This window comes from Cataglyphis hispanica, chromosome 1, assembly GCF_021464435.1.
Source record: "Cataglyphis hispanica isolate Lineage 1 chromosome 1, ULB_Chis1_1.0, whole genome shotgun sequence".
NCBI lineage: Eukaryota > Metazoa > Arthropoda > Insecta > Hymenoptera > Formicidae > Cataglyphis > Cataglyphis hispanica.
This window is the reverse complement of record NC_065954.1, coordinates 15,887,975-15,915,526: the sequence shown is the minus strand read 5'-3', so window position 1 is coordinate 15,915,526 and position 27,552 is coordinate 15,887,975. Positions and strand designations below refer to the sequence as shown.

General features: G+C 30.6%; 6 protein-coding genes and 1 long non-coding RNA gene across 8 annotated transcripts in view; 2 read left to right on the top strand and 5 right to left on the bottom strand.

Moving 5' to 3' along the window:
* Window positions 1–148: 148 nt before the first annotated feature.
* Window positions 149–2,311, bottom strand: LOC126848686 (dynactin subunit 2). The gene is made up of 9 exons (XM_050589767.1): window positions 2,147–2,311; window positions 1,989–2,060; window positions 1,783–1,922; window positions 1,594–1,705; window positions 1,356–1,510; window positions 970–1,210; window positions 731–907; window positions 539–641; window positions 149–472 (listed from the first exon to the last, which is right to left on the bottom strand). The coding sequence occupies exons 1-9, from the start codon at window positions 2,180–2,182 to the stop codon at window positions 294–296; spliced, it is 1,215 nt and encodes a 404-aa protein (XP_050445724.1). The 5' UTR covers window positions 2,183–2,311; the 3' UTR covers window positions 149–293.
* A 244-nt stretch (window positions 2,312–2,555) lies between these two features.
* Window positions 2,556–3,825, top strand: LOC126848875 (PRKR-interacting protein 1 homolog). Its single transcript, XM_050590154.1, has 3 exons — window positions 2,556–2,770; window positions 2,899–3,078; window positions 3,208–3,825. The coding sequence occupies exons 1-3, from the start codon at window positions 2,672–2,674 to the stop codon at window positions 3,607–3,609; spliced, it is 681 nt and encodes a 226-aa protein (XP_050446111.1). The 5' UTR covers window positions 2,556–2,671; the 3' UTR covers window positions 3,610–3,825.
* On the bottom strand, window positions 3,820–8,546 carry LOC126848288 (HEAT repeat-containing protein 6). 2 transcript variants are annotated; one of them, XM_050589079.1, is made up of 13 exons: window positions 8,100–8,545; window positions 7,740–7,988; window positions 7,418–7,648; window positions 7,146–7,347; window positions 6,522–6,779; window positions 6,158–6,444; window positions 5,731–6,072; window positions 5,297–5,544; window positions 4,985–5,204; window positions 4,660–4,737; window positions 4,343–4,549; window positions 4,147–4,263; window positions 3,820–4,034 (listed from the first exon to the last, which is right to left on the bottom strand). In XM_050589079.1, exons 1-13 carry the CDS (start codon window positions 8,277–8,279, stop codon window positions 3,861–3,863), a joined length of 2,793 nt encoding a protein of 930 aa, XP_050445036.1. In that variant the 5' UTR covers window positions 8,280–8,545; the 3' UTR covers window positions 3,820–3,860. The 2 variants fall into 2 exon arrangements, with proteins under 2 accessions (XP_050445036.1, XP_050445027.1); XM_050589070.1 differs by having other exon boundaries at window positions 6,522–7,347; window positions 8,100–8,546.
* Window positions 8,547–9,141: 595 nt separating this feature from the next.
* LOC126848848 (PRELI domain-containing protein 1, mitochondrial) lies at window positions 9,142–11,760 on the bottom strand. Its single transcript, XM_050590099.1, has 3 exons — window positions 11,370–11,760; window positions 11,059–11,272; window positions 9,142–10,822 (listed from the first exon to the last, which is right to left on the bottom strand). Exons 1-3 carry the CDS (start codon window positions 11,459–11,461, stop codon window positions 10,397–10,399), a joined length of 732 nt encoding a protein of 243 aa, XP_050446056.1. The 5' UTR covers window positions 11,462–11,760; the 3' UTR covers window positions 9,142–10,396.
* Window positions 11,761–12,672: 912 nt separating this feature from the next.
* On the bottom strand, window positions 12,673–14,426 carry LOC126848773 (DNA-directed RNA polymerase II subunit RPB3). The gene is made up of 5 exons (XM_050589958.1): window positions 14,147–14,426; window positions 13,920–14,064; window positions 13,467–13,674; window positions 13,175–13,381; window positions 12,673–13,070 (listed from the first exon to the last, which is right to left on the bottom strand). Exons 1-5 carry the CDS (start codon window positions 14,230–14,232, stop codon window positions 12,886–12,888), a joined length of 831 nt encoding a protein of 276 aa, XP_050445915.1. The 5' UTR covers window positions 14,233–14,426; the 3' UTR covers window positions 12,673–12,885.
* A 137-nt stretch (window positions 14,427–14,563) lies between these two features.
* On the bottom strand, window positions 14,564–18,228 carry LOC126848718 (reticulocalbin-2). The gene is made up of 5 exons (XM_050589827.1): window positions 18,081–18,228; window positions 17,059–17,391; window positions 16,653–16,800; window positions 16,126–16,581; window positions 14,564–15,565 (listed from the first exon to the last, which is right to left on the bottom strand). The coding sequence occupies exons 2-5, from the start codon at window positions 17,339–17,341 to the stop codon at window positions 15,394–15,396; spliced, it is 1,059 nt and encodes a 352-aa protein (XP_050445784.1). The 5' UTR covers window positions 17,342–17,391; window positions 18,081–18,228; the 3' UTR covers window positions 14,564–15,393.
* A 109-nt stretch (window positions 18,229–18,337) lies between these two features.
* Window positions 18,338–27,552, top strand: part of LOC126849035 (uncharacterized) — a 142,568-nt gene continuing 133,353 nt past the window's right edge. The window contains exon 1 of the long non-coding RNA XR_007687345.1: window positions 18,338–18,477. This is a non-coding gene — a long non-coding RNA (uncharacterized LOC126849035). The remainder of the gene's footprint in view (window positions 18,478–27,552) is intronic.

Below are 27,552 nucleotides of genomic sequence, written 5' to 3'. Positions count from 1 at the left end.
AGTTTGCATGCTTTACATTTGGAGTTATATACTTCTTGTTTGTATATTATATTGAACGATTTTAGTAGATTCATTATTTTAACAGCTACATTTTAGAAATCAAATACTACACTTGCAAAATGTGTAAGAATGACAAAATAATCATATGTATAAAAGCAAATAAATTTATAAATTATATTAAATAAATAGTATCAATATAATAAGAGTATATAAATGCTCTAAATAAAGTAATCTTAGAAAATGGTATCAATATAGTAATATTTTTGCAAATAGATATAATATTCCTATTTTGATCACTTTTTAAGTTTCTGAATACGTTCATCAAGCAATGCTATGTTACTCTTTATAACTTCCATATTGGAGACGAAACTTTCCTGCACACCTTTCAATAGAGACTTGTTACTATCCAATCCTGATGAGATCTCTGCTTGCAATTCTTCTAATCTTGTTAAAGATTTACTGAAGGCAGCAGCTAAGATGCAACACATTTTTTAAAATATATTTTTTGTACACACATTTATACACTAAATAATATTACCTTGTTGATGAATATCACTCAATATCAATAGCCTTTCTACTGTTTGTGGTAATATTTGCGATATAGCATCTGTTCTTTTCATGATTTCATACATCTCTGAGATCTATAAGAAGAATTCACACAAAACACATTAATTTTATGCAAAATATACATTATTGTAATACTGATTCTAATATTCATATCATACATTACCTTTTGCTCTTGCTCAGAATCTTGTTCCGCTGTTGCTTTTTTCTGCGCAATGCTATCCATTCGATAAATTAAAGTGCCCAATCTCGTTTCAATGGTATCCAATTGATTAACATCTAACAATGAAGTCTTTGCTTCTAATTGTTGTACAGCTTCCATTATGCCATCACACTTGAGATTCTGTGAAAAAGCAAATTTTCATAAACTTATTTGAAATTTGTATGTCTAAAAAGTGATCCTACCTGTGAGAATTTAGAAAGTTTATCGTTACTTGTCCCTATGAGATTTTCTAGGCAGCAAAGTCTCTGTTCGAGCTGTGCAATCCTTGCAGCTTCCTGCATTCTTGCTTTTTCTGGGAAATACATCATCTGATATTTAAGAACACCATGTTCAACTGATTCATCTGTTTTTGTATCTTCTGATGATAATTTAGATAAAGGCATACTAGTTTGCTTAAATAATTCAATCTGTGATATCAATTGTCTGGAATTAAAATATTAATTATTGAAGAAAATGTGTATATATATAAAAGATATTTGTAACTTCTTTCTCTCTCTAATAATATATATATATATATATATATATATATATATATATATTTGTAGATTATTATTTTTAAATATCATACTTGAGCATTATGCCTTGTGGATCTGATAAACTTGCAACAACATCAGGTTCTAGACAATCTTCGAGTTTTAAAGAAACCAACTGCTTTTCTATTTGCTGTGCCTGAGAAATAATCTCACTTGCAGACTTGATTTCTAGTTCATCCTTGGATTTTTCCTGTACATATTATCATATACAATATCTGTCTAATAAGAAAATAATTTTAGCATATTTTGTATCAACAGTATACAACAATATACCTTCAATTCATTCACTTCTTCATACAATTCCTTAATTTCACATTGTAGTCGCTGATATTTTTGAAGAGGAGTCTCTTTTTCACCTTCGCTAACAAGTTCCCAATCCCCAAATCTGAAAATGCACTCTTATATATCGTCCTAAATATTAAATTCTATTAAATTAAAATAATTTAATTAATTAGAACTTACTTATATCCTGTCCTTGGCTTATTAGACAAACGATCTGAGAAATCAACAGGTTTTCCAACAATTTGTTTGCCTTTAAATTTATTGAATGCTTCTTTAGCACTAATGTGTAATTGCTCGACACAAGAGCTATCGGATTCATCCTGAATAAATCAACTATCAATTAACAGAACTGAATATTATACGTAATGTAGGTATATGTAGCTTACCTCACAATACATTCGCATTTGCTCTGATTCTGGCAAGTCGCTCGTTTCGTAGACATCAAGCTGATCGTATGCCTAAACACAGAATTTTCACTCACATCAGTGACATAATGCGACACATTAAAATATAATAAGCAGACAAAAACATAAAAAGCACTCACAATTCCAGGTAAATCGGCGTATTTAGGATCTGCCATTTCTTATTATACTATACGATTATCTCGTAAATTACTCAAAAATATTGCGAAATGTTATCAAACTATGAAGTATCGTCTTTGACTTTGACACCGATGATAGAAACATGAATATAGCTTTAGAACCTGGAACAATCTTGAAACATAGAGAGGTTATTAATTCCAAAGAGATGTAAAAACAATGTCGCCATCTTCCATAATTGAAAAAACTAGCAAACAAAATTTGTCTTGAGTTGTATTGGTCAATCAGGACAAAAATCTCTTTGCTCCTTTTGTTTCGGTTGATCAATAGAAAGCTATTATATTTCGACACGTAGATTATCGAACACTCCAGTAAAAATATTATCGAATCCGAAGTAAAAATTCATCTGTGGATGTGCGGATCTAGTGTATACATGCTTTATGGCTTATCAAGCTATGTAATAAATTTACGCAAATTTGTGTAAGAAAAACTTGAAAAACTTATTACATATTTGACTGAACGGAAAAAAAATGTCAGATAATAAAGAAAAAGAAGAGGAAAAACCTACAGTAGCAAAAACAGCTGTAGATCTGCAAAGATTAAAATTAATGAAATTAATGAAAAATATAGTAAGTATTATGCGTTTTCTAAATTGCAAGAAAAAAAAAAAAAAAATCGATTGCTTTTGCGCGCGAAACAATTTTCTTTTTTTTTGGATACTTAAAATAAAAATTAGTATTTTTTCTTTTAATAACAGGATAAGCCAATTATATTGCCAGAACGTCCAAAAGCCAAGAATACACCCTCTGTACCAGAATTTGTTCGCAATGTTATGGGTAGCAGTGCTGGAGCAGGCAGTGGAGAGTTTCATGTGTATAGACATTTACGACGAAAAGAATATGCGAGGCAAAAGTTTATTCAAGAAAAAGCACATAAGGTAATTACTGTGCATAAAGAGAATATATTATAATATATATGTTTTATTTTGCATGGATTTTGCATAAAAAAATTATAAAATTTTTCCTGTTGATTTAAAGACGTTTTTTCTTATTTTATAATAATTCAGGAACTTTTGGATGATGAATATCATCAAAAGCTTGAAGAAAATAAAAGATTGGCAGAAGAAGCAACAGCGAAAAAACGTGCTAAAAGATTAAAAAAAAAACAGGGACGTAAGCAGAGGAAACAAATAAAAATTTCAAAAGAAGATAATTCTATCACAGATGAAAAAAGCAGCAAAGAGGAAAGTTCAGATGAGAATGAAGAAACTGAAGCTGTAAAAAATAATGGAGCAAATGAAGAAAGTATCACGAATTGTTCCATAAATATACCTAAAGATGAAAGCGAAGCAAAAACAGCAACAGGAAAAAAACCATTATTAGATACAGAAGAAAATCAACAACATATATTAAAAGTATCTTTTGAAGAGAAAACGAATAAAAAAATTCAATGTAAAGATGATACATAACAAAATATATCGTTTTTGTCATATTTCTTTTGTTAGATTAAAATATATATGTATAATCACAATTTACCGAATCATTTGTTTGAATGGCTATCATTGATTAGAATTATATCCTGTTGTATTATGCTATGATATAAATTCCATATGTTATATATATTTCTTTATATATGTAATGGTAAAAATGGCTGTGTTTTTTTTAATAAATATTAAAAATTTGCATGAAAAGTTATTTTATTTTTCCATATTTTACAAACCTATATTGCAGGTGTAATAGTATCTAAATTGTCATAGCGATTAGTTTTCTCAAATATATTTGCCAAAGACTGAGCAATTTGTTGTTCTTCGATACGACATGTATTCTTCATTAATTGTTCCAACTGGGCTTTTGCTTTGATTAAATCTCCCAATTTTTCAGGCAAGACAGTTTCCTATAATAAAAATATTCAAAGTATTAAAATATTGTAAAATTACAAAATATTGTTCCAATATCTATACACACACTTGATCAATTCTGTGAATATACTTTATATTACACTATACCTGAAATTGCTTCATAACATTAGAAATTTCTTCCACATGATCGCCAATTTCGAGCCAAAGATTTTGCAACTCAGATTTTTCCGTACAGGCCGCAACTCGACTAAGAGTAAGGCACAACTAAAAAAAATATATTCTATGTTAATATATAATTCATAACAAATTATCAAGGAAATATATTGTGTGCAGAAATACTTACTTGTTGAATCAATGCATCTTGATGCGGATATTCAACATAGCTTGGGACATGTTGAGCATTTTCAAATGCTAATACAATACTTTTCCATAACATTACGGTATATTTACCATAACAGCTACATGAATACAGTGCCCACGCAGCATTGGTACGTACTTTAAAGTTAGGACTATCACATATTAAAGTGGAAAGCGCTGGAAATACTTCATCCTATAAAAATATCGAGTATTTCATACTTATACCAAATAAATGTATTGAATGTATATTTATAATGTATTTTCATATTGTGTGTCAAAGATATCACATTTTCAAATTCATACTTTCCAAGAAGATGGCAATATTGCATCTGGGTTATGGCTCAACACTAATCCTACAGCTCGACAAGCATTCCATCGTACCTAAAAAGTTATAAATCAAAAATGAAAAGAAATATTTGCTCACTAAATAAATAAACTATATTTAGTATCCTTATATTATTCTTTTTTTTCTCTATTTTTTCTCTTTGTCGTATAAGTTTTGAATAAGCATATAGAATATAAGACCAATGTAATCTTATTCTAGTTACAAATAAATTTAATTATCTTATTATATAAGTTAATACATTAGAAAATTAAAATATATCTTTAAATATATAGTAAGACTAACCTTCATATCGTTTCCTAAGGTAGCACATTTAATAAGTGCATTCAATCCTAATGTTGTATCAAAGAGTATGTGCTTTTGTGGACATAGATATAAAATACTTCCAATTGCCCTAACAGCGTTACATTTCACTTTATCATTATCTTTTGCAGCCTTGATGCTTACATGATATAATTTGGGTAGCAACACTTCCAAAGAAAATGGTTCTATCTCTTCATGCTGTCTGAAAAAATATATTTAGATAGATTATAAAAAATATATGTTATTAAGAACATAATAGATATCAAATCAACAAAGAAAATATAAACGACAGACTTTTGTCTAGAAAGACAGTCACACAAGTTTGCTAATGCCCAAGCACTCTTCACACGAACACCGAGGTTTTTATCATCAAGAGTTAGACAAATTATATCGGCCAAATCCATAAGAAACCCAGTATCGTCTTCCAATGCCGGCAAAGTTATCAACATTCCTAATGCACGTAAACCGGCTGCTCTTACGGCACTTTCTTCATCGCGAACTGCTCCAAATAGTATTGTAATTATTAATATAGTTTTTTGCCTCTGAAAATGTATACAAAAATAATGTCTGAGATATAATATTTCAAAATAATATTAAAATATATAAACAAAATATTTATTAATAAAATATTATTCTTGATAGCAAATATGTTTAGAAAGTAATTGTTTTGTAAAAAAAAGATAAAATAAAAATTTATATAATTATATTTTTTTCATTAGCCCTCTTACCGATAACTGTGTGAATACATTTCCATTTATGCTACCTAAACAATCGCAAGCAGCTTCTCGCAAGATAGTCTGCGATGTCTGTGCGAGCGATATCATAGATTCAAATATAATGTTCCAAAATAGTATACCATCATTATGATAGGTCTCAATATTTGCAAGACAACTGGACATAATTTCTAAAACCCGACATGCATGTAATATTATTTGGCTTTCTGATTCCTCTATAACTGAGATTAAAATTGTAGTCACTTTTTCTAAATGAGGAAATATGAGGCTTCCTGTATTAAATGCCAATCTTCCCATAAGTTTCAAAGATTGAAGTCGTACAGGTGTACTAATTGTCTAAAATAAAACAAACAATATTAACTTCCATCTGACTGTTTTATAATTATAAAGCTTCATTTTTTTGAATATAGATTTTACATACCTTATTAGATATATTTTCTAAGCAAACGCGAATCAATAAACAGATGTTTTCGTCTTTTGATGTTTTAATTTCGTTACAACTGTCTATTGAATTATTGACATCTTCAATATCTATTTCTTCTTCTTCTGTTCCAACATCGCTAATTGAACCAGTGTTAAATTGTAATCCTCCTGATTCTATACTACCTATAGATTGCTTAGCTAATATGTTTAATATTTCCGGAGTGATAGGTTCACTGGAAGCAAAAGCTTCAAAAATGGATAGAGCTGCAACTCGTACAGTCGGATCTATACAAATAACTGAGCTATAATGACAATAATAGATTAAAAATTGTATATAACAACAATGTGAGATATACATATACCTTTATGAAATATGTGTGGTCTACAATTCCTTACTAGCTTGGTAGCCAAACCTGGTTTTAATCGTTCATATGGTGTGGCCTGTACAAGGGCTGCTGTGCATTTTAATGTATGCGTTAACACAGTCACGTTTTTTTCAGCAAGCAGAATTAACGATAATGTAAAATGCAGTTCTTTGACCATTAAGCATACTGTGCCGAAAAACGTGATGAAGGAAGTATGATCGGTATCTTCTGCATGTATCAAGAATGGTCTGGCACCTATCAACAATTCAGTTAATGTACTTAACACATTTTGTTTAACTTTAGATATAGGTTCCACCAATATGCTTTTCGTTAATACTCGTGCGTTGTTTCGTGAACCAGTTGCTACTATTTGTGGCCAGTACCCAAAAATTTCTCTACTCTGACTAATTTCTATGAGAGTCTGTAATAAACGCACAGCTCCCAATCTTACTTTGGAATCTATATGGACGGAATTATTAAATTCTGTATCCGATGTATCCGAATCGCTGGAATATTTGGAAATTCCAATATGTTCTGGAAGAGTACTATTTTCTATATCAGATGCAGTCTTTTTGGCAGATGTTTTCTTCGGCTTTGCTTTGTGATTTTTAAGATTCTTACATTTTGGAACCACATGAATGCGTTCTGGAAGATTCATTGCTGCAGGACGAAGTAATTGTGGCTTTATGACTGTGTATCCTTTAATACCATGAAACAAGAATGCTTGCACTACTCCTAATACCTCTCCAACAATATCAGAGGAATTAGGAATCAATTTTTCCAAAATTATACAATGTAAAATATGCAAGCACAAATGTATGATCTGCAAATATATAACTTTGTAAGATAATACAAATATTTTATATATATTATACATAAGATACAGTACATACTTTACTATAATAAAGCTTATCATCATTGCTGTATGGTAACAGCGATAAATTTTTAAAAATAATATCTTTTATCAAATATATAAATTCCTCCGATATGTGATTACTGTTATTTTTGTTTACGATTTCTTCTAAACATCCAAGTGCATAAAAATTGATTTCAGACCATGTATTATGTGGAGAATTTAAATGTTTCATTAATAAGCCCTTATCTCTGAGTAACAGACGTACATACTGAAACATAAAGCAATATTTATTTTGACGATATAATAAAAAAAATTTAATATATATTTGTTACGGAAAGATACAAAGACTATATACTAACATGATTGATGTCATCAAAATATCCAGCATGTAAAAAGCTTTTTATAGCAATTAACACATCAACTTGTGCCAGTGATTCAGAAAATTCTAATGCCTCTAAGATCCATCTTTTACAAGTCGCAAATGTTCGGCCATGTAACTTGATATTACTTTGAGTAAGATTATATAAAAATTTACAAGCACTTTGGATTAAGGATGTTTCTGTAGGTAGAATAGTTACACAAAGCTGATTCACTAACAATAATATTGCCTAAAAATAGATCAATTTTGTTATATAAATTGATAACAATATATAACTTGATGTAATCATATAACATTATAAATACAAAATATTTTGTCACCAAATATGAATATTTCTTACATTATTATTTATAATAGTGAGGCATCTGTAATCTAATTCGTTAAGATTATTTAGACATGCATTGATTTGTTTTTTGTCACTAAGCTTTGAACTAGTTAATAACAGCAATCTTTCAACTATTGAAGAAAACTTTGTTGTAGTATCACTAACTGCATGATTTATATGTAATGAGGCCATCATTCCATATATATTTACACGTATTACATATAAATTATATATTAAAATATAAATTTATTATTTCGGAAAACATAAGTTACTTTAACAAATATTTTGTGTCATTTATATATATAATTATACAACATTATATATAACACTTCGAAGAAATAAAAAATGATATATTATTATTGTTACAATATTGTACAACAATATTTTTGATGCAACTCGATAACACTGTACAATATAGAAAAATGAATCCTTATTGTGATAAATATCGTGTCCATAATAAAACATGACTCTTATGGTTAGGAGAACTCTACCTTATCGGTCTTATGTAGTTTCTTCGAAGCACACACTATATATAGAATTATATATATTTGCAAATCATATATTTGTGCTTGCATATTTTGCATTGTATAATTAAAAAATTTCAATCACGATCGATATAATCATCATCGACATAATCGAATAAAATTAATTTTGGATAATTATATGAAAGACTTGCTAATGTTACTAATACTACGAAAATCATTGGCTAAAAGATATTTTAAATTCAAAGTATTTTGTAAATATTTCACTACAATATAAATTTTCATAATTCAATCTTTAATTGCACGTTCATAAATTTCTAAATAAAAATAGTAACATTTTTAAAAATTGTTATTAATTGTCTGCTTATTATATTTGATAATTTTGCAATATATATATATATATATATATATATATGTATATATATATATATATATATATATATATATATATATATATATATATATTATATTGCTCATTCAAACTTTGTGAATGTGTAAGCAAAGTATATATGTAAACTATGTAAAGTATATATATTGATATACATACATTTTAGATATTATAATATTTGGACATATATCTATAATAATATTAGCATCACTGTAAATAAATTGCAAAAGCTCTAAATGATAAAAATACTAAATTCTTTTTACATTGAAAACATTCAAATCTCTCTAATACAATTTAAGATTTTATACATTTTATCTAATAAGAAAATTTAATTCATAAAACTTCGAACATTTCATTTAATTACTAAAATGATCAATAAGCAATTGTTATTAATTGTAGTAATAAATCTAATGTTAAAAATTATACATGTGTAAAAATGAGTTACCATTAATCTAAACATTAAAAATAATGTGTTTTTTTACAATGAGCATGCTTTGTGACAAAAAGCATTTAAATATATATGTAACACAACAAGACATATGCTGAAACTATGACAGATGAATACATCCATAAGATGTACTTATAAATGGAATCAAGTCTTTTAGTTACTTGCATTGATCAATACACTATAACGCTGCATTAACGCACGCACATCAAAAATTCACACAAAAAATTCATAAAATATTTAATAATATTAATTAAAAAGAAAAGAATGTATATACAATTATTCCTTTGAATGTATTTATAATATAATTACTTCCATTAATATATTAACTATTAATACAAAATGATCTGCTTTATATAATTATCAATTGCAAATTTGTACATATTTTTTATGTAATACATACATAAATAAATAAACGCTACATACATAACATACATACGTATGTGTGTATATATATATATTGATTAAACATCTCAAAATGCTTTTTTACTAAATATTTTACATAGAGAAATACATTGTTCACAAATTATTAACGAACTAGAAAATAGTCTTTTGTGTTTAAAAAGAAGATTATATAATGCATATTTAAACATATATATATATATATATATTATATCTGAAAACTCACTATTAACAATTTGGCAGTTAAAAGGAATGATAAGATGTATACATCTAAAAATATTTTATAAATTTTATGCATGTAATAGCTATAACTTTGAAAACATTGCATTTTCAAGTTCAACAAATCATATAAACTGTAAATCTCAACTTTTGTTGTTCAATACCAATTTTCTAATTTTTTACCTTAATTGTCATCGAATCATTATTTGAGTAATATACATCTATTGTAATTACGAATTAATCGTTAAAATTATATCATCATTTCACTTAAGATACATTGCAATAATATGGTATTATTGGTGAACATTTCTATCGCTAAGCGATATTATTTACATTCACCGGCACGGTGATTGCATTTCATAAAATACACAAAGATTTATGACTGGTTTGGTTGACAAGCTGCATATATTGGTCTTGCTTTTTGTTTTGCCAAATCTGTGGCTTTTTTAGCAGCATCTTTCATTTTTTCTGCTTTACCCTGTAGAGAGTGCTGTAAATCTTCCGCGAGACTTGGCTTTGTCGTAATATTATCATCCGTAATGCTATGGCCAGCTTGCATAGAAAAACTCGTCTGAGAAAGTTTCGGATTTATAAATTGAGCTGTATGAGGAAACATATTTGTAAGAACATAATTAAAGCCTTCAGACATCTTGGTACAATTTTTCTTAAATCGGTCTAATCCAAATGCTTGAATTGCCCTGCTGAAACCAAAAACTTGACTATCAATCCATGCTGATCTCTTTGCAACTGTCCATTCTGGATTTTCATCAGAGGTCTGATAAACTACTTTTTCAACAATGCTCTGGAAGAAAAAACAATTGTTTGAAATATATGTGGTGTTTCCTTTTTAATCCTGAATATTTCTGTTTCTATTTTAACAATATAATCTACAATAATTTTAATCAAAGTAAAATTTATAATTTAAAAATTAAATAAATTTATTAAATTAAATGTGTGTAAATCTATTTAAAAATATAATTTTCATTGAAAAGAAAAACGCTTAATCATATCTCTTTTTGTGTTATTAAATTAGCCTACCATAACTTTGGTATAACCCAAATTTCTTGTGTAAGTAGTCAAAGTTTTTGCTTCTGGATCAACAATGCTTTCTTCTACAATTTTGACAACATTTTTGCTGATAAATCTTTCTCCCCATTTGGGTACTCTGTTGGTTTTTGTTAATAACCGTTTGGAGTAAAGCTTTCCATTTCTAATTTCTCTGGAGATTGTATCCTCCGTGAGAACATGCGAACTGCAAATGATACATAAAAGTTTTTAGCACACTGATATATATTTAGTATTATGTAATATTTGAAAAAATAATATGACGTAACGGCACGTTTACGTACCTGTGCGGATTCGGATATCTTTGAAAGAATCCTCGAACAACTTGAGTCCAATCGAAATGAAAGGTTGTGATGTTTTCATAATATTTCACCATTGTATCAAGTTTTTCTTTTATCTTTTAAGTTTTAAGTAAATTTATGAAAATAAGAGCTAGGAAAAAAAATAGAAACTTTCACCGAATTATTAATGAGATTGATAAAAGAGATTATATCGCGATCATTACAATCGGATTAGAGTCCATCACGATACAATTGCCGCATGTTGAACATGGTGTAGATCGCGAAAATGTACGTATACAAAAGGCCCAACTCGGCCTCGACCCTCGATGCCGGGAATGGCTAGAAATGCTAGAATGCTTGAGAATATGTAAAGATGCGTACTCTGACGTACTCGCAGTAGTGGATTTCTGTTCTTTATAGCTGAACTATCTGCACTAATTCAGATTTCATCCTTTTCCCTCCACCTTGGAAGAAGAAAGATAAACTTTGAACTAGTGCAGTCAGCAGTCAGTTCAGCTAAGTTCAGTTATAAAGATCAGACCTAATTAAGTCCTACGCACAATAAAGAAAATATTAGGAATAGGAATAAATATTAAATATTTACAAATGAATGGAATTGATTAATTATTCTTAATTTTTAATTCATTATGTGTAAATTCATTTCCTTGTTTGAAGCAAAATAATTTCAAATTGCTCTTATCGTAATATTTAATATTTATTCCTATTCTAAATATTTTCTTTATTATACGTAGGATTTTAAGGCTCCCGCACAATCGAAAATATAAGGAACAGGAAACAATTTAGAAATTAGAAATAGAAGGAACTGACTTGACTTTTGTTAAAGTAATTTTCTTTTCAATTTTCCAGATTATGTAGTGTATACAAGCTATGAAATCTATATTGCTTAAATTTTTTGTATTTTTTGCGTTGAACTGCTCCTTATTTTTCATTGCTAATATTTGTTTCTTAAATTTTTGATTGTGCGGGGATCCTTACGCATTCGTGCACATCTATCTACATAGCAAAAATTGAAAATTATAGGTTGGAATTTGACTAATCAGAACAAAAGAATATAAAATTTCTTTTGACGAATCGAATTTTAATTTATAGTTTGATACAGGCTTAAGGCATTGAATAAAAAAAAAATCACTAAAGAGTTTAATCACTCCATAATTAATTTTAGAATACACTATATTGTTGACACCATTAATAAGCAAAATCTTTTTGGTCGAAATATATTGGTACTTTATTCAAGAAAATGGGAATAATGTGGCGTAGCCTAGCTACGATAGCCAATATATATTGATTGATTGCTATCAAAATTCTTTATTCTAATATAGCCAATCAGCGGCAAACTTGTGAGCGAACATGAAACAGAAGTTATACTTACATGACTTTTACAAAAAACTATTACATTAAAACTAATGTGGAATAATATAATACATTGCAATTTCCTTATTTTATTTTATAAAATATGAAATAAGATGTTTAAATTTACATATTTAAGATTAAAATTTATTTAATGATGAATACTTAATGCATCGCTTTGCGCTTCATGGCTCAATTGCGTTTGCAGATTTGATAATTTGTTTTTTAACGCCGCGATCCCCATCATAACAATATTTTCAGGTTTTAATGCACCACTGCTTTCCACGTTGAAGTAATATTTGTTTGGTTTGGCTTCCCAATTAAATGGCGCTTCATCTAAAATGTACATTGCGATATATACAATTGAATGTAGCAAAGCATTACAGGTTGTAGTATTATAGGTTGTAGCAAAACATTACAGGTGAATGTTTTATACTCACATTGGTCTTCTTCTAATTCACTGTATTCTGACTTGGGCCACTCGTCTGGTTTAGGATATAAAGTGTGTCTCATAGCATTATCCGGATCATATTCAAAACTTACACCAGCAGTTGGATTCCACTTGGCATGCTCCTTTCCAAAACCTTTTTTTGCATATGCTCGAAGTTTCAACTCTTGCCCCTTTCTTAGCTTCGTTATTAATATTTCTGTAACATTTCATATATGATAATTGTATTCTTTTTCTTTTTAACTATGTATAAAATAATTGTTTGCACATGAAAAGATATAAACCATCAGTCTCTCCATATTCGCTTGCATCGTCTTCCCTATGCCTGGATGTGACAGGTAATACTCTAGGATCACTGGATTTAAAATCTGCAGTAGTTACATGTCTAGTTTGATCTTCAGTGCATTTAACATCAAGTGTAAATTCAACACTGCACTCTGGACAGAAATCCATGCATTGACAATCTCTTGTGAATTGTATCCTGTCAACTACCTAAACAAGGAAATTATTCTCTGTTAATTAAACTGTATCAATTAAGTACAGTAAAACATCTTTGTGAAAGTTGAGAAATAAAGTTTTATTATATAACTATTTGCATCGCAAATATATGATTTACTTTAATCCTTAATTTTTGTCTTTTTAATTATGACGTAAAACTTAAAAAATATCAAGACTTGTAGAGAAAAAATCTTTTTAGTTTTTGACAAACAAGATCATTGACATATGTGTCTACATACATCATCACTGATCAATGGTATCATGCCAATCCGATGTGCCAAGAATTCATCGCTCAAAACAGTAGAATTTGCTTCCAATTGTATCCAATCGATGGCCATAGTCGGAGTCTCGGCGATGAAGACACGTCTCATGCTATTTGCAACACTGAAATGGAAACATAAGTTATAAATTAATTAAAGCTACATTTCTTTATATTTAACTATTTATCTAATCTCATCTATCTTACCTTAATTCAGTGTCTTCTACTTGAAATTTAACATTTTCTTCAGTTAAATCCGAGATATGAACGGATGGTTGATTAGCATATGGCATTTTATAATCAAAAACTCAAAAATAATCACGTTGATTCAGGTTATGCTTTTACGCGCGGTATGATATATCTCGATGACTGTGGTCGAGAAACTTTGAACATTGCATTAACCAATCAGAATGAAATTTTTATTCGCTTTGTTCTGATTGGTCAATTAAACGCTTCGAAACATTTCAAACGTCCTTCTGACCGCAGCCTATATGACAAACGCTCTCTGCATCAGCTGCAATTTCTTACATACACATTATATATATATATGCGCATATAAAATATTTTAATTATAGAAAAAAATAAATCGTGCATTTTTGGGAATTTAATAAAGAAAGTGTGGAATTCAAATTAAAATATTTTATTAAAAATCAACGCGGACATCACTCGGCAAAGATTTATATTTTTTAATGCGTATATCAAAAAGTGATAAAGATTTAATATTAATTGAAATGAAAATTACATTAATTCCTTGCAGAATTCAAACAACTTGTGCTTTACATGTAATAGACACACATATATATATAATAAATAATATATACAACATAATATAATGTTGATGGGAAATTTAAACTTAATTCTATGTATTTGCAATAAGAAATATGATTCTTTTGTTATTCTAATTTATTTTCCCTTTCTGCATTCTCTAGTATGGCACTCATGTTTGGTAGAAATTGGAAGACGATGGTTCATATAATGTTATACTATATGTGAAACATCGCAAATATATACGATGAGCAAGTTTCATTAATCTTATATATGTTTTGTGTTGTTAATATAAATTTGTTCTAATAGCTGCATAAATAGATAAAATAAAATAAATGAAATAGATAAAAGCTGAAAAGAGATGCATTGAGAAAAATACTGCTCAAAACGATTAGTGGAATATTTTTTAAGTAAATGTGTATAAGATTCTAGTAAAGATTTTAGATCTTGAATATTTCTCTTTATGCATGATTTAATGTACATCTTGTAATAAATATACCCTTGTTATATACAATAATTTTTTTAAATGCTAGTTTAAAATTTGGAGATTTTAGTTACAAGCATTCTTAAAGACAATATTCCATTATCATTTTGAGTAGTGTATTAAAAATATTTTTAGTTTAAAATAATCTGTTGTGAGTATTACAAAAGATAATACGTGTATTATCAGCTTGATTGATTAATGACTTTCAAAGTTCGTCGCTGAAACGGTCGATATCCTGTAAATGATCACCATAATCTGTAGCTTCGCTACCAACAAAAGCATCATGATGGTCCAATATTTCTTCGAACGATAATCTATTATCATGATCATCGTCGGAACCTGCGAATAAATGATCCACTTCATCGCTTGCTATTTCTCTGAAATAAATATTGATAAGGAGATATAAAAAAACCAGCTTTCATTATTGTGGATATTACAGAATAAAATTTGCAAATTTAATTAAATTCTTTATCACAAAACACTTATTCTCATGAAATTTTAATAAAGTTTGTATGATCTTCAATACATAAAAATAATAAAAATCTATTATGATATTATTATATAATATTGTTACATCCTTACAAGAGATTTGCTGTATTTGATGTGCGTAATATCGATATGAAAATGGAAAATCATCTCCAAGCTTGTCGTCATGGTTTATTTATCAACAAAATTTAAACTTAATTTATTTACGTCAAGGATGTAACAATATTATTATATAAATTGTCATAAAATGTAAATATGAAGAAATTCTTTTTACTTTATTACATCTATTACAAATTGAATCTATTATTATATTTGAGATTATTTGAAGTAATAAAATATGCATCAATAAGATTAATTTGTGAAAATTTGCATATTGTAATAAGATTTTTAAATATTGCAATTTTAAGATTTCTAATATAATGTGTTATATACTAATGTGTAATATACTCACTCATTACTTGGGACAAGCCAAGAAAGAATTTCATCCGAATCGAGTCTACCATCTTTGTTCTTATCATGTTCATAATCAAATTTATCTTTTTCTGATAGTAACCATTCTTTATCCTTAGATTTGGCTCTATCACCGATAAATTCCTGAAAATTAATGTATCCATCTTTATCTGTGTCTTTGTCTTCCAAAGCTTGCTTCAACAACAATGTAAACATTCTAGGTGTCTCCTCAGGATGTGTGTAAGCTTTGAATTCCTCTGAATCCAAATAACCATCTTTGTTTAAATCTGCAGCCTCAAATGTCTCTTTATCATCTTGAATCAATTTATCATCGAGAGCTAAATCTTGGGGATCGCTGCCATAAGTATCCTGCAGGATTTCATCCCAGCTCACTTTGCCATCTCCATCTGTATCAGCCTCGTCCAAGCGATCTTGAGATTCTTCTGCAGATAGCATGCTGTTTGCCAAATTTATTAATTTAGATCTTTCAATAATTTGACTGAAGATTATTGACTTAAATAATACTACCCAAACGAACGTAAGATCCAGGCTTTTAGTTCATTTCTCTCTATATATTCATCATTATTCAGATCCATCTTAGTCAGTAAAATTCCTAATCTCCTTTTGGATTCTTCTATTGGAAGTTTATCAAATTCTTCTGCTTCTTTTACACTTCCTTTAAATAGAAAATATTCAGGATGAGATATATCAAGTAAATTTTATTTGAAGGATGAATATAATTCTATTAATATCTGTTAATATTACCAATGTATAATTTTTATTTAGCCTTTTAAAAAAATTAACTTTTCATAAAATAAGTAACAATGAAATCATATTAGTATAGACAGACAGTTTGGAGCTTTAAAGTCTTAATGAGAGAATTTAAAGTAAATGAGAAAAAATATAGATATCAAAAAATGTAATTGCCCTGTACCTAGGATGGCTTCATGATCAAACTCCTGATGATGCTCGCCCTCCGCGTAATGGTCGGCGTCGCGAGGGCTGAAGGCCCCGTCCTCCATCCTCTCATTGCTGTCAATCTTGTTGCGCTGATGTGTGTGAATGTGCGCGGAGGCGGTGTCACCGAAAGCCGGCAGCCACGCGGCGACGAGGAGCAGGGCAACGTACACTCGAGCGATCATCGCGCGTCTCTCGACGTCTCGAGAGAGAGGCGGCACAGTATAAGTAAGAATAGTAGGTTCACTCAGTGTCGGCATCTTTGATTTCGATGCTACACGATCGCCATATGTTGCTGATTGTGCGCGGACTTTAATTTGAATAATAATAGATATACACAATGAAAATGTAAAAACAACATGAAAAATGAATTATACAAGGAAATATGTAAGATTAAAAAATATTATTTTCACAAAAAAATTATGTGTACATATCTCAATAACAATATTTACACCTATAATTGTACATAAACAATATATATTTAGACGTTCGCAGTCAAAATGCCCTCAGATTTTCGATCACGTGACTTTTTTCCTAGGAAGAAAACGTAAGAAGTGAAAGATTTTATTGAAATTAATAAAGGCAAAATTTTTGATCCTAAAAAATTATATCGAAAAAATTAGATAAGAGAAGGCATTTCTGATCATATCTGAACATGCTTCGAGTGCGACATGTAACGTCGCGCCTGCGCGATAATCGATCCTCTTGAATATGTATACATATATATATATATATATATATCTATATTTTCCTTTTCGCGCGAATTGGCAATAGTCTGATGTTATCAACTTTTCATGTTTTGAATTATACAATTGCACAGAGCAGTTTTCGTTGACGTCGCGCACGGATGCGGAGTAGAAGTTTCACGTTAAAAATCTCGTCGTGTATCTGTCGCGGATGTATACCGAATATATTTCTCTTCGTGTCAAATATTTTCGTTATCGTCGATCGCATTGTCAAACTAATGTGTACCGTTTCACTATTTACATATCTACATACGTATAAGTGGCACTCTTTGGAAGTTTTCCACCTTGAATTGGCGTCAAAGAGTCGGCGTCTGATCGTTGGCGTTATATCGCGATTCGGCAACGAAAGGAAGCAAGCTGAGCGCCGGATGTTCGCTTCTTTAGTCGTGATGCGTGTGCGGAGTCACGATTTTCCCGTCGTCCGGGAGTGTCGAGAAGTCGTTGTTCGAAAATAGTCGGCGGCTATCGTCGCTGACGTATCGTCGCGTCTATTTTCAACCGCGCGCAAGTGTCGGCTGATTCTTTCAAGCGTGTAAGTCGGAGTTTCTTTATTTAAAGCATCGGATCGATAATAGGAGTCGAGGATTTCATCGTGGGCTGATACGCTCGTACTAACATTTTGCGTTATGCCTGTTTGTCGTCTAAATAAAGTGAGTGTTTCTCGATTTTGTGTTCTATATGCATATCAAATATATATATACATATATATATATATATATATATATATATATATATATATATATATATATAATATTCGTGACATTATAATTATTTAATACATTATAATTATTAAATAATATGTGTGTGATTTGTAATATTTTATATTTATTGATTGTCTCGCGAGCATAAAATTTCCTGGTTGATATATGGCGGATGCGAGAAACGCTTCAAATTGGCGGGAATCGCGCGCTAGTTGATTTTCGAATCGTCACTAAAGTGGCACTGTCGGTAAATGTTACGAAGTGCAGATAACTTAGCTGCATTTGATATATATTTGTAGCAAATAAATTTTAACTAATCGTCGATAACAACGTTTGCTTTGAATACCGATAATTTACAGATATATATATATATATATATATATATATATATATATATATATATATATATAATTGAGATATATATATATAATTTAAAGTTATTAACACAAGCATATACATATTTATGAATTCATAAATTATGGAAAATATTTGATCAGTAATATAGTATCCATATAATGTCAAAAAATATATTGATTATATATATAATATCATAAGTATTTATTTATTAACAAAGAAATGATTGTTTAAGTATATCATATCGATATTTTTTTATATTTTTATGCTGATATTATATATGCTGGTATAAATATTTCTATAATATTCTTGTTTGATTTTATTTTGTGAGATTCTTATTATTTAAATTAATTATTTTCTGCAGATGTTTTAATTAAAGAAAATATGTATTTATATTTATAGAAAAGTTCTAACTATAATAAAATATCAAAAATTATTGTATATGTATATCTTATATGTAACAAGAATATATTTCATTACATTATATTTTTAATGATAGATTTTTTAGTCAACACAAAATAAAATTTCTAAATTAAAAAAAATAAATTAGATAACAAAAATTATATTTAATTTATTTGAGAGATTTAGATAGAAACTTTAATAGATTTATAATAGTAAAATAAAACAGAGAGAGAGTTGATAAATCTTACGAGACATTGATATCTTAATATTTTCTTTAAAAAGAAAAGAAATTTTAAATTGTAGGATATTTTATATCTGTTCTACATTTCATATATATATATAATTGCATATTCTCATATATTGTATAATATAATGAGTTGTATGGTAGAAAATTAATATCAACAAAATTACATACGTAAATATACATATTTTTTTGCAGCAGGAATTAGTTTAGCGTCGAGTTTCGCAGAGATTTGTTTGCGCGTATTTATATTATTTCATCGAATTTCCGCAATATTCCTTTTATTATGTTAATTAAATTTTGAATATTAATCTCTTGCGCATTTATGTTTTCAACACGCGAGAAAGCGAATATCGCTTAAAATCTGTTAACGGTTATAATTATTAAAATATGCGTTTAATTCGCGGGGCGTATAACGCATATCAATGCATTATATTTTATATTGTAATATATATTCCGTGTCAAAAATTTTGAATTGTCACTATCTTTTGTATCCATCGGCAATTGTATGTAAATTACCAAAGGGCGAGAATGGTCAGAACTGATTGGCGAAACGGAAATACGGCTGTTTTGCATCAGTACCCAATGTGAATCGACTTCCGGTCTTTTCTGGTTCTCTGCGAGAATTTTTAGATCAAAAGAATTTAGAGAGTGTTGTTTTTCTAATAGTGAAAAAAATATCCGATATTATAATAATTTTCTATAACTTTAAAAACATGGATTTTTTCATACTTACTATTATATATATATTATATCACGCACACACACACATATTTCTTATTTAATTATCTTTAATATTCATTTATAATACAAAAATATTAATTTCTAATACGATATTACAAATAGGGCAATACGATATTAAGATTTTCATAAAAATAATTATATTATATATTTTAATATATCTTTAATTATATTTCTTGATTTTTTAATTTTCGCATTACGCAGTAATAATTTAATATTTAGTCTATAAGTTATACATACAATAAGGTGCTATAATTAATTGTGCAGACAATGGTATTTCACAGAATGATGAAAAATTGTCGAGAAGCGGTTTTGTTGTTCCATACATATAAAATTCGGCGAGTTTTGCATCGCGGATATCTGCGTAATTCCTCGCGTTTCGTTCCGCCTGAATGTTCGCGACGAGGCGGCGATTCACGATGTGCTCATGTGATTTTGATACTTTGGCGGGGTGCGAAAGATCGAGAGAAACGCCAAACGGGCGCTTCTAGCGGCGTTCCTTCTGACATTCAAATGTTGGCCGTCGCCGTCGACGAAAAAGGATACGTACGAACCCGACGCCGCCTATTCATCGCTCAAAGGGATCATTTATCAACATATTTGATATGCTCCCCACACTCACCTCCCCTTCTAGCCCGATATAGAGGAGAACTTGCATCGCAAGAGCGCACTCTCTTTCTCTCTCTTCATCTGTTCGCGCACTCGACTTCCATAGAAATAATATGCTAATCGCGCGAAGGCGGAGTTTAAAAAGTGCTCCGATAAATTCTCGAGACTTTTGACGTAATTTCGCCCCTTCTCGCTGCCGCCGCAACGTCTTCCGAAAGATTCTTTTTGCGCGCGCTTTCCGGCGTCTTGAGAGAACTTTACCTTATACCGTGTAACGTATCCCCGGTATGCATATATCATCGAAGCGATATACTTCTCCTCGTAGATCCTCCGTGTCGCGTCGCGCATGTGATCCTTTTTTTTCTTTGTCAAAATATTTTGCCGATAAAATATGGGTGTTTCTGTAATAAATAATAATCAGTTAATTTACGACAACATAAATTGATAAATTTAATTTTGACAATAATCTTTCAGCATTATAATTAAAAGATAAAAATTACAATAATTTTATAAGTCAAAATACGTTTTTTCGTTGCTTTTTAAGTAATTGAATCTCACATGTTTGTGAGACATTTGCTTATAGTGTACAAAAAAATTCTCTTGCGACTTTTTAAGGAAATATATTCGCAAAAGTTTACTCTTTATGTTTCTCATTCCGTGAAAATATTCATGGAATGGGTAGAGAAATTGAGTTAAGTATCTGATTAACAAAATCCTTTTGAAAGTCGAAACCTTCCAATTTTCTGTATGCGGCTACGTGCTCGTGCGTGTCGGAACGACGCGACGTAAGTGATTGACGCGAAACGTTAAGATCATTTTACAAATCCCCTCATCGGCACTTATGCGCGCGGTGACGCATACGCACATATTTATGCACCCCTGTCCCTTATATATCGAGACCTCATACATACATCGGTCATATTAGCCGCAAAAACCCAAACGCCTCAACTAAGAAATGATGCCGATGTTATTTAAAAGCGTATATTTAGAACTTAAAATTAAGGACGCCAAAAAAATTTTAATCAAAGTGAAAATATTACTTTATGTTTGTTTTTTTTTTTTACTTTTATCGTATTTAATATTTCTTATATTATTTGATATTTCTTTTCTACGAAATCAAGCTGATCGTCTTAACGTAATCACGAGCGATTTCCATCGCAATTTTTGGAAGTAATAACAAAACTCTATGTATTCTCATTAATCGTTATAGACATCAGCATCGGATTAATCAATCGGACGTTTTTCGAAGCGCCACGTCAGCGAAACACACTTTCAAGCATATTGATGCGGGATACGTGGCCGAGATCGCCATTTACTTTAAGCCCCCCCCTTTCCATATTTATCTCGATCTACTTCATTACGGCCACTTCGGGCGCTCCTTTTTCCGTCTTCTTTTCCGCCGAGTGTCTTTCGGTTAGGATTACGACTCACTCTCCCAGGCGAATGAATGACCGCACGGTTATTAGGATCACCGCCGCCGCAGATTGCTTTTGCGCGAGCTCAGAATTTATGGACGGCGATGATAAAGTCCCGCGGAATCATAATCGAATGTCTTTCACGACAATTCTGTTGGAAAAGTCCTCGATGCGATGACGACTGTAAATTCCTCGTCTCGTTGCTGCATTGCGTCATTCTTCAATGCAAAGAAACTTATGAGATTGTTTTTTAATTTGATTGTCAACGATTTCTATTTGTCATTTTGAAATTTTACAACACTTAAATAATTAAGAATACATGAATAATAATGTATTTCAGTTAAATATTAAAAATTTCGAAAGAAAATAATACAATTTTAATATGGTTAAAAATTATTTGGAGGAATTGATAAGACTGAATTGAATTTACAATAGAGAACAACTTTCACATATAATTACTTTATTGAAAAAGATAATAATATGTAAAATATTAAAAAAATTATATTTCAATTTATAATAATTTACAGAATGACTAGAAAAAACTCTAACATAATACCATTATTATTTATAAGTCATGATTTTGGAGATGCGTTTTGTACTGTATTAAAAATTTTTCAATCATCTTTTATCAGTCCTATAATTATATATAATTATTATACTATTATTAAATTAAAAATATCTCAGTGATATTTTTTTTTAATAAAGCAATATCTCAGAATATGTCGAAAAGTATTGTAAGTATTTGCGCGGTAATGTTCAGGAATCCTTCCTTCCCCCTGACGAGGCATACGCCCCGCGATTTAAGTCGTCAACTTTTATGGGGGTAGTTTTCGCGGAGACTGTTCGCGACAAGCCAGTATGAAAGGGGATGGAAGCTTCCGGTGATATGGCGTCTTCTCGCGGAATATGGCGGCAACTGTATACAAGAGATAGCGACAATATTGAGGCAACGAGAGCGCTCTAAAGAAAACCGAGCAAATCCTGCTTCGTGTTCGTTGCAATGTCGGGTCGACATTCTCGATATCTTTTCTATTCGATTTTATGCCGCTTATTTATTTATCACTTTTATGTAATAGTAAATAGCGTTTCAAACCACAAATCAGATGACATTTTCAATTATAGATTATTTAATCAATTTTTTACAAATTATTTTAGTGATAAAATTAAAAAAAAAAAAGAGATAGTACATTACAAAATGTGAAAATAAGGAGTAAATTTTTTTAGATATGAAATATCGCGGAGCGTGGAAATGATATCATAAACTGAATAAACTGAATAAACATCTTTTAGTCAATTGAAGAGAAGGAGGGTTAACATCTCAAGGGGTAGGGTAACCGCACTCGATGATCGTGGATTAACACGGGGATTGCGCTGAAGTGCGCTTTCCTTCGCAATCCGCTGATTGCATCTGGCATTTGTGTCACGCTCTTGAGCGCCCGGCCGATATGCCCGGACAAATTGGAAATTGGTATTCAGCCCGTTGCTCGCCACTGGACGGCCAGACGGATTTGCGAAGGAACACCTTAGCTCCCGGATAACTGAGCAAGAGTGTTTGTACGTGGGTGCGGGCTGCGAAGTAAGCGACGTTAAAGTTGCTCAAATCGTTTCTCGACGATCGTCTAATGTCGGAAGACTAATGGAAAAGGAATAGAATGGTTTTTTTTCCATTACTGTATGACGACGTCTTAAAATTTTTTTTATCAAAAAAAAAGTAAAAATATGTGAGTCGATAAAAAAATATGTAGAACGTTTGTTAATATCGATGGAGTTGAATAATGAGCCAAATGCGACTATTATAAAAAATTGTCATGTACATATAATATATTATTTATTATTAATCTAATACACATTATTAATAAAGTCACAGACTTCTAAATATACTAGACTAATAGCAAAGTCAGGGCAGCCATTTAAATTTATTTTGGAAGAGAAAGCTATAATATTTAATATAATTTTTATGTTAAATATATACAAAATTTTTAAATTAATGTTGCCGTTTTCAAAAATAAGTATTAATTTTAACTGCTTTATTATATTCTGTCCAATTGTGAACGGCTGTCTGTAACATCACTTTTAGCAGGTATAATATAGAAGTCTGTGAATAAAATTCAGAAAATTCACGTAGAAATATAATATGTGAGAAAAAGCAATTTGACTAAAAAGAGAGTTATCGTATTAAAATCAGTTAGTCAAATTAATTTTAAGTAAAATTAAAAATTGCGTTATCGATAATTTCGTCTCATTGCGCGACACAGTGGAAAAAGCCGCGTATGTTCAGCCAAGTAGAAATAACCGCCAACAAGATCCAGAATAATTTATGATCGACCCAATTACGGTTTGCACGCATTGTTCGACATATTTGCAAAATGCAATTTATACAGGGATTGTTTATAGCTCTTTAAGCGAAATATATGGTTATCATATCGAAAAATTTATACGTACAAAAGCATAAGTTAGAGGCTCTTATTGATAAAATTCTTGAAACTTTTGTTTTGTGGAGTTTTTATTTTAGTTCACACATACTATTGTTTATTAATTTAGTAAAATATATTATATATTTTATTTAGTAAAATATATTATAATTATATCGGATTATATTTTTTGCACATATGATGTTCACGAGTTTAAGAATAAATAAATAGTATTTCCTGGAACAAGAATATATAGATTTGAAGCATGGAATATTATAGTAATGCGAAACAATTGACGTTATGCATCTCGCGAAAATTATGACAGTGCCTTGCAGTGAATTTTGTTGGCGACTGTACTCTGATTTACTTCCAACCGATTCGCCAGGAAATCGAATTATTCCTGCGGCGAGCACGCGGAGAAACCTCGAATTAAGAAACACTGAGACCTGCGGAAAATATCGACGCGATATAAATCAAGGCCTCCTAGAAACCTTCTTTTTCTCGTCCCTATTCCACATTCGTTATCGGCGACGGTGATCGATAACCGTCGCGGCTTGTCTCGTAGAACGAACGCGAGTGCGAAATTCGTTCGAAATTCTTCATTTCTCGAGCAATTGAAAGAACGACTTTAATGCTTGTTGCTGGCCATTTTGCGATCGCGAAACGCATCACCGATCGCGATAAACGAGCACGTTAATCGTCGACCATCAATGTGGCTTTCGCGCTCAGCTTCCGTTCCCAGAGGCAATCGATACTTGAACATCCACAGAATTTTATGTCCCGAATAGGAGAAACATCTAAACAGTTAAAAACTTGGTTCGATTGCCCATAAAGCGTCCTCGTTCGGCATTCTGTTTCCAGGGTACTTAGGTAGATTTTATTTCGCGTACTTTACGACCATCGTACATCTCATCATCTCTTCACTTGCTTGAGGAATGTGGAAATTTTAAAACGTAATGACGCGAGGAGAAGAAATTGTAAAAAGCCTAGACCTATGTCACATATACAAATAATTTATTGCAAGTTATATTTTTCGAATATTAAATTAGTAATTTTTGTTTATTTCTATTCATAATATTTAATCATAAATTTTCGCGATTGTTGAACTATACGGCGTTTTGAAAGATTCAAGCCATCACAAACTTTAAAACCGACGTAATGTGGTCCTTCGATATTGCCAAAGTGACCCTTACCTCTTAGTGGGTTTAAAGAGCTGGGGCACTCTCACGGATGTGCCAAGTTAGGAGGAAGCACGGGGTGGCGTCCTTTAGAGATCCTGTGCTTAATGGCGCTGAATCACAGATTGCGCGCACCCCTAAATTTGAATTTATTATCAACCCTTGCCCGACGAAGTGCCGCGCGACGGCGGATGGCGATCGTACGGACGAAAGAATAATTTCCCTTCGCTGCCAATCGGCCGCCTGCTCCGTCGGATAGCTCCGGGAGCTCAAGCTTCTAAATGCCGAGATCATCGTTTTCTCATCGAGATGGAAGCGGGCATATTTAATCGACTTCGCGGAATTTTTCATAGCGAAATCAGTTATGTTTGTTGCGGATTTCAATCTCGCGTATATATAATTTTATATAAATTTTTTTTTTTTATTTTATACTTTAATATTTCTATAGAAGATTTTGTTTTAAATGTTTTTTTAAAAAATATATTTTGTTTTTATTTATCACACATTTAATATGATAACATTTTATATAATAACAATTTATATAAAATTTATATAATGAATAGATTTATATAATGTGATTCACGTAATAGAAATGTAGAATATATATGTAGAATAGGACGAGATACTTTCTACTTGTAACTATTAACCGCGTTTCAAATCATGATTAAAAAAATCAGGAAAAAATCTGTGTGAAGAAACAGAAAATGTATTTTTACTTTTCAAAGTAAAAATATATTTTCCGAAGAATATATATCTATTGGTATGCGCAAATTGTCGGAGATAATATTTTTTCAAATTTCAACATCCGTGTACGTCGAAAAGTCAATCGATCGTTTATCTATCCTGATGCACCTCCATCCCGGACACGCACACGACGGCTAAATGAACACGCTAAATGAAACGACACTTAACGCGGTGGCCGAGCACGTTGCATATCCGCGAACGAACCGTGTCAAATGAATGCACCCGCAGGCAGCGGCGAGTCGACCGGATGCGGTCTATCGTCGATCGCCGTTCCGTTCGATCGGTTCCGCGGTGCGACGCGGAACGGCGACGGGACGGGACCACGGGCTGATAAATCCGACGTGCGTATCGTTAGCGCGATAAATCAATTATAATATTCCACGGTTAGCTTGGGGTATATCGGTTATTAGTAAAACCCATCGGCGTTACGGAAGACGGCCCTCGCATATATCCATTGCGGCCCTGTTTCTCTCTATTACAAATTTCGCGTTTTCTCCCTCTCCTCTCTCCTGCTTTTACGGAGAGAGGCGGTCCATCATCCGCATTCTCTTCTCTCCAGTAGCGCATCCAGATATTTTCAGACCTTAACATAATTTCTCGATACATCTATTTGTTTCTAAACAACAAAAAAATATTATTTTAAAATTATAAATTTTGTCATCTTTATATCTCGTCTTAATCGAGAGAAAAATGTTATAAATTGAATATTTAATAAATTTTATGTACAATGAAATAGATATAAAAACATATATATCTGAAATATTATATACTATATACTATATTATGTAGTACTTATTAAAATTAGATATATGCATGTAATAGTATTTAGCTCTTATTCGACAATCTAATTTCTTATACAATTATATGACTCATCTTTAAAGTTTCTACATGTGTGAAGCTCTAAATGTGTATCTATATTGCGCTTAATA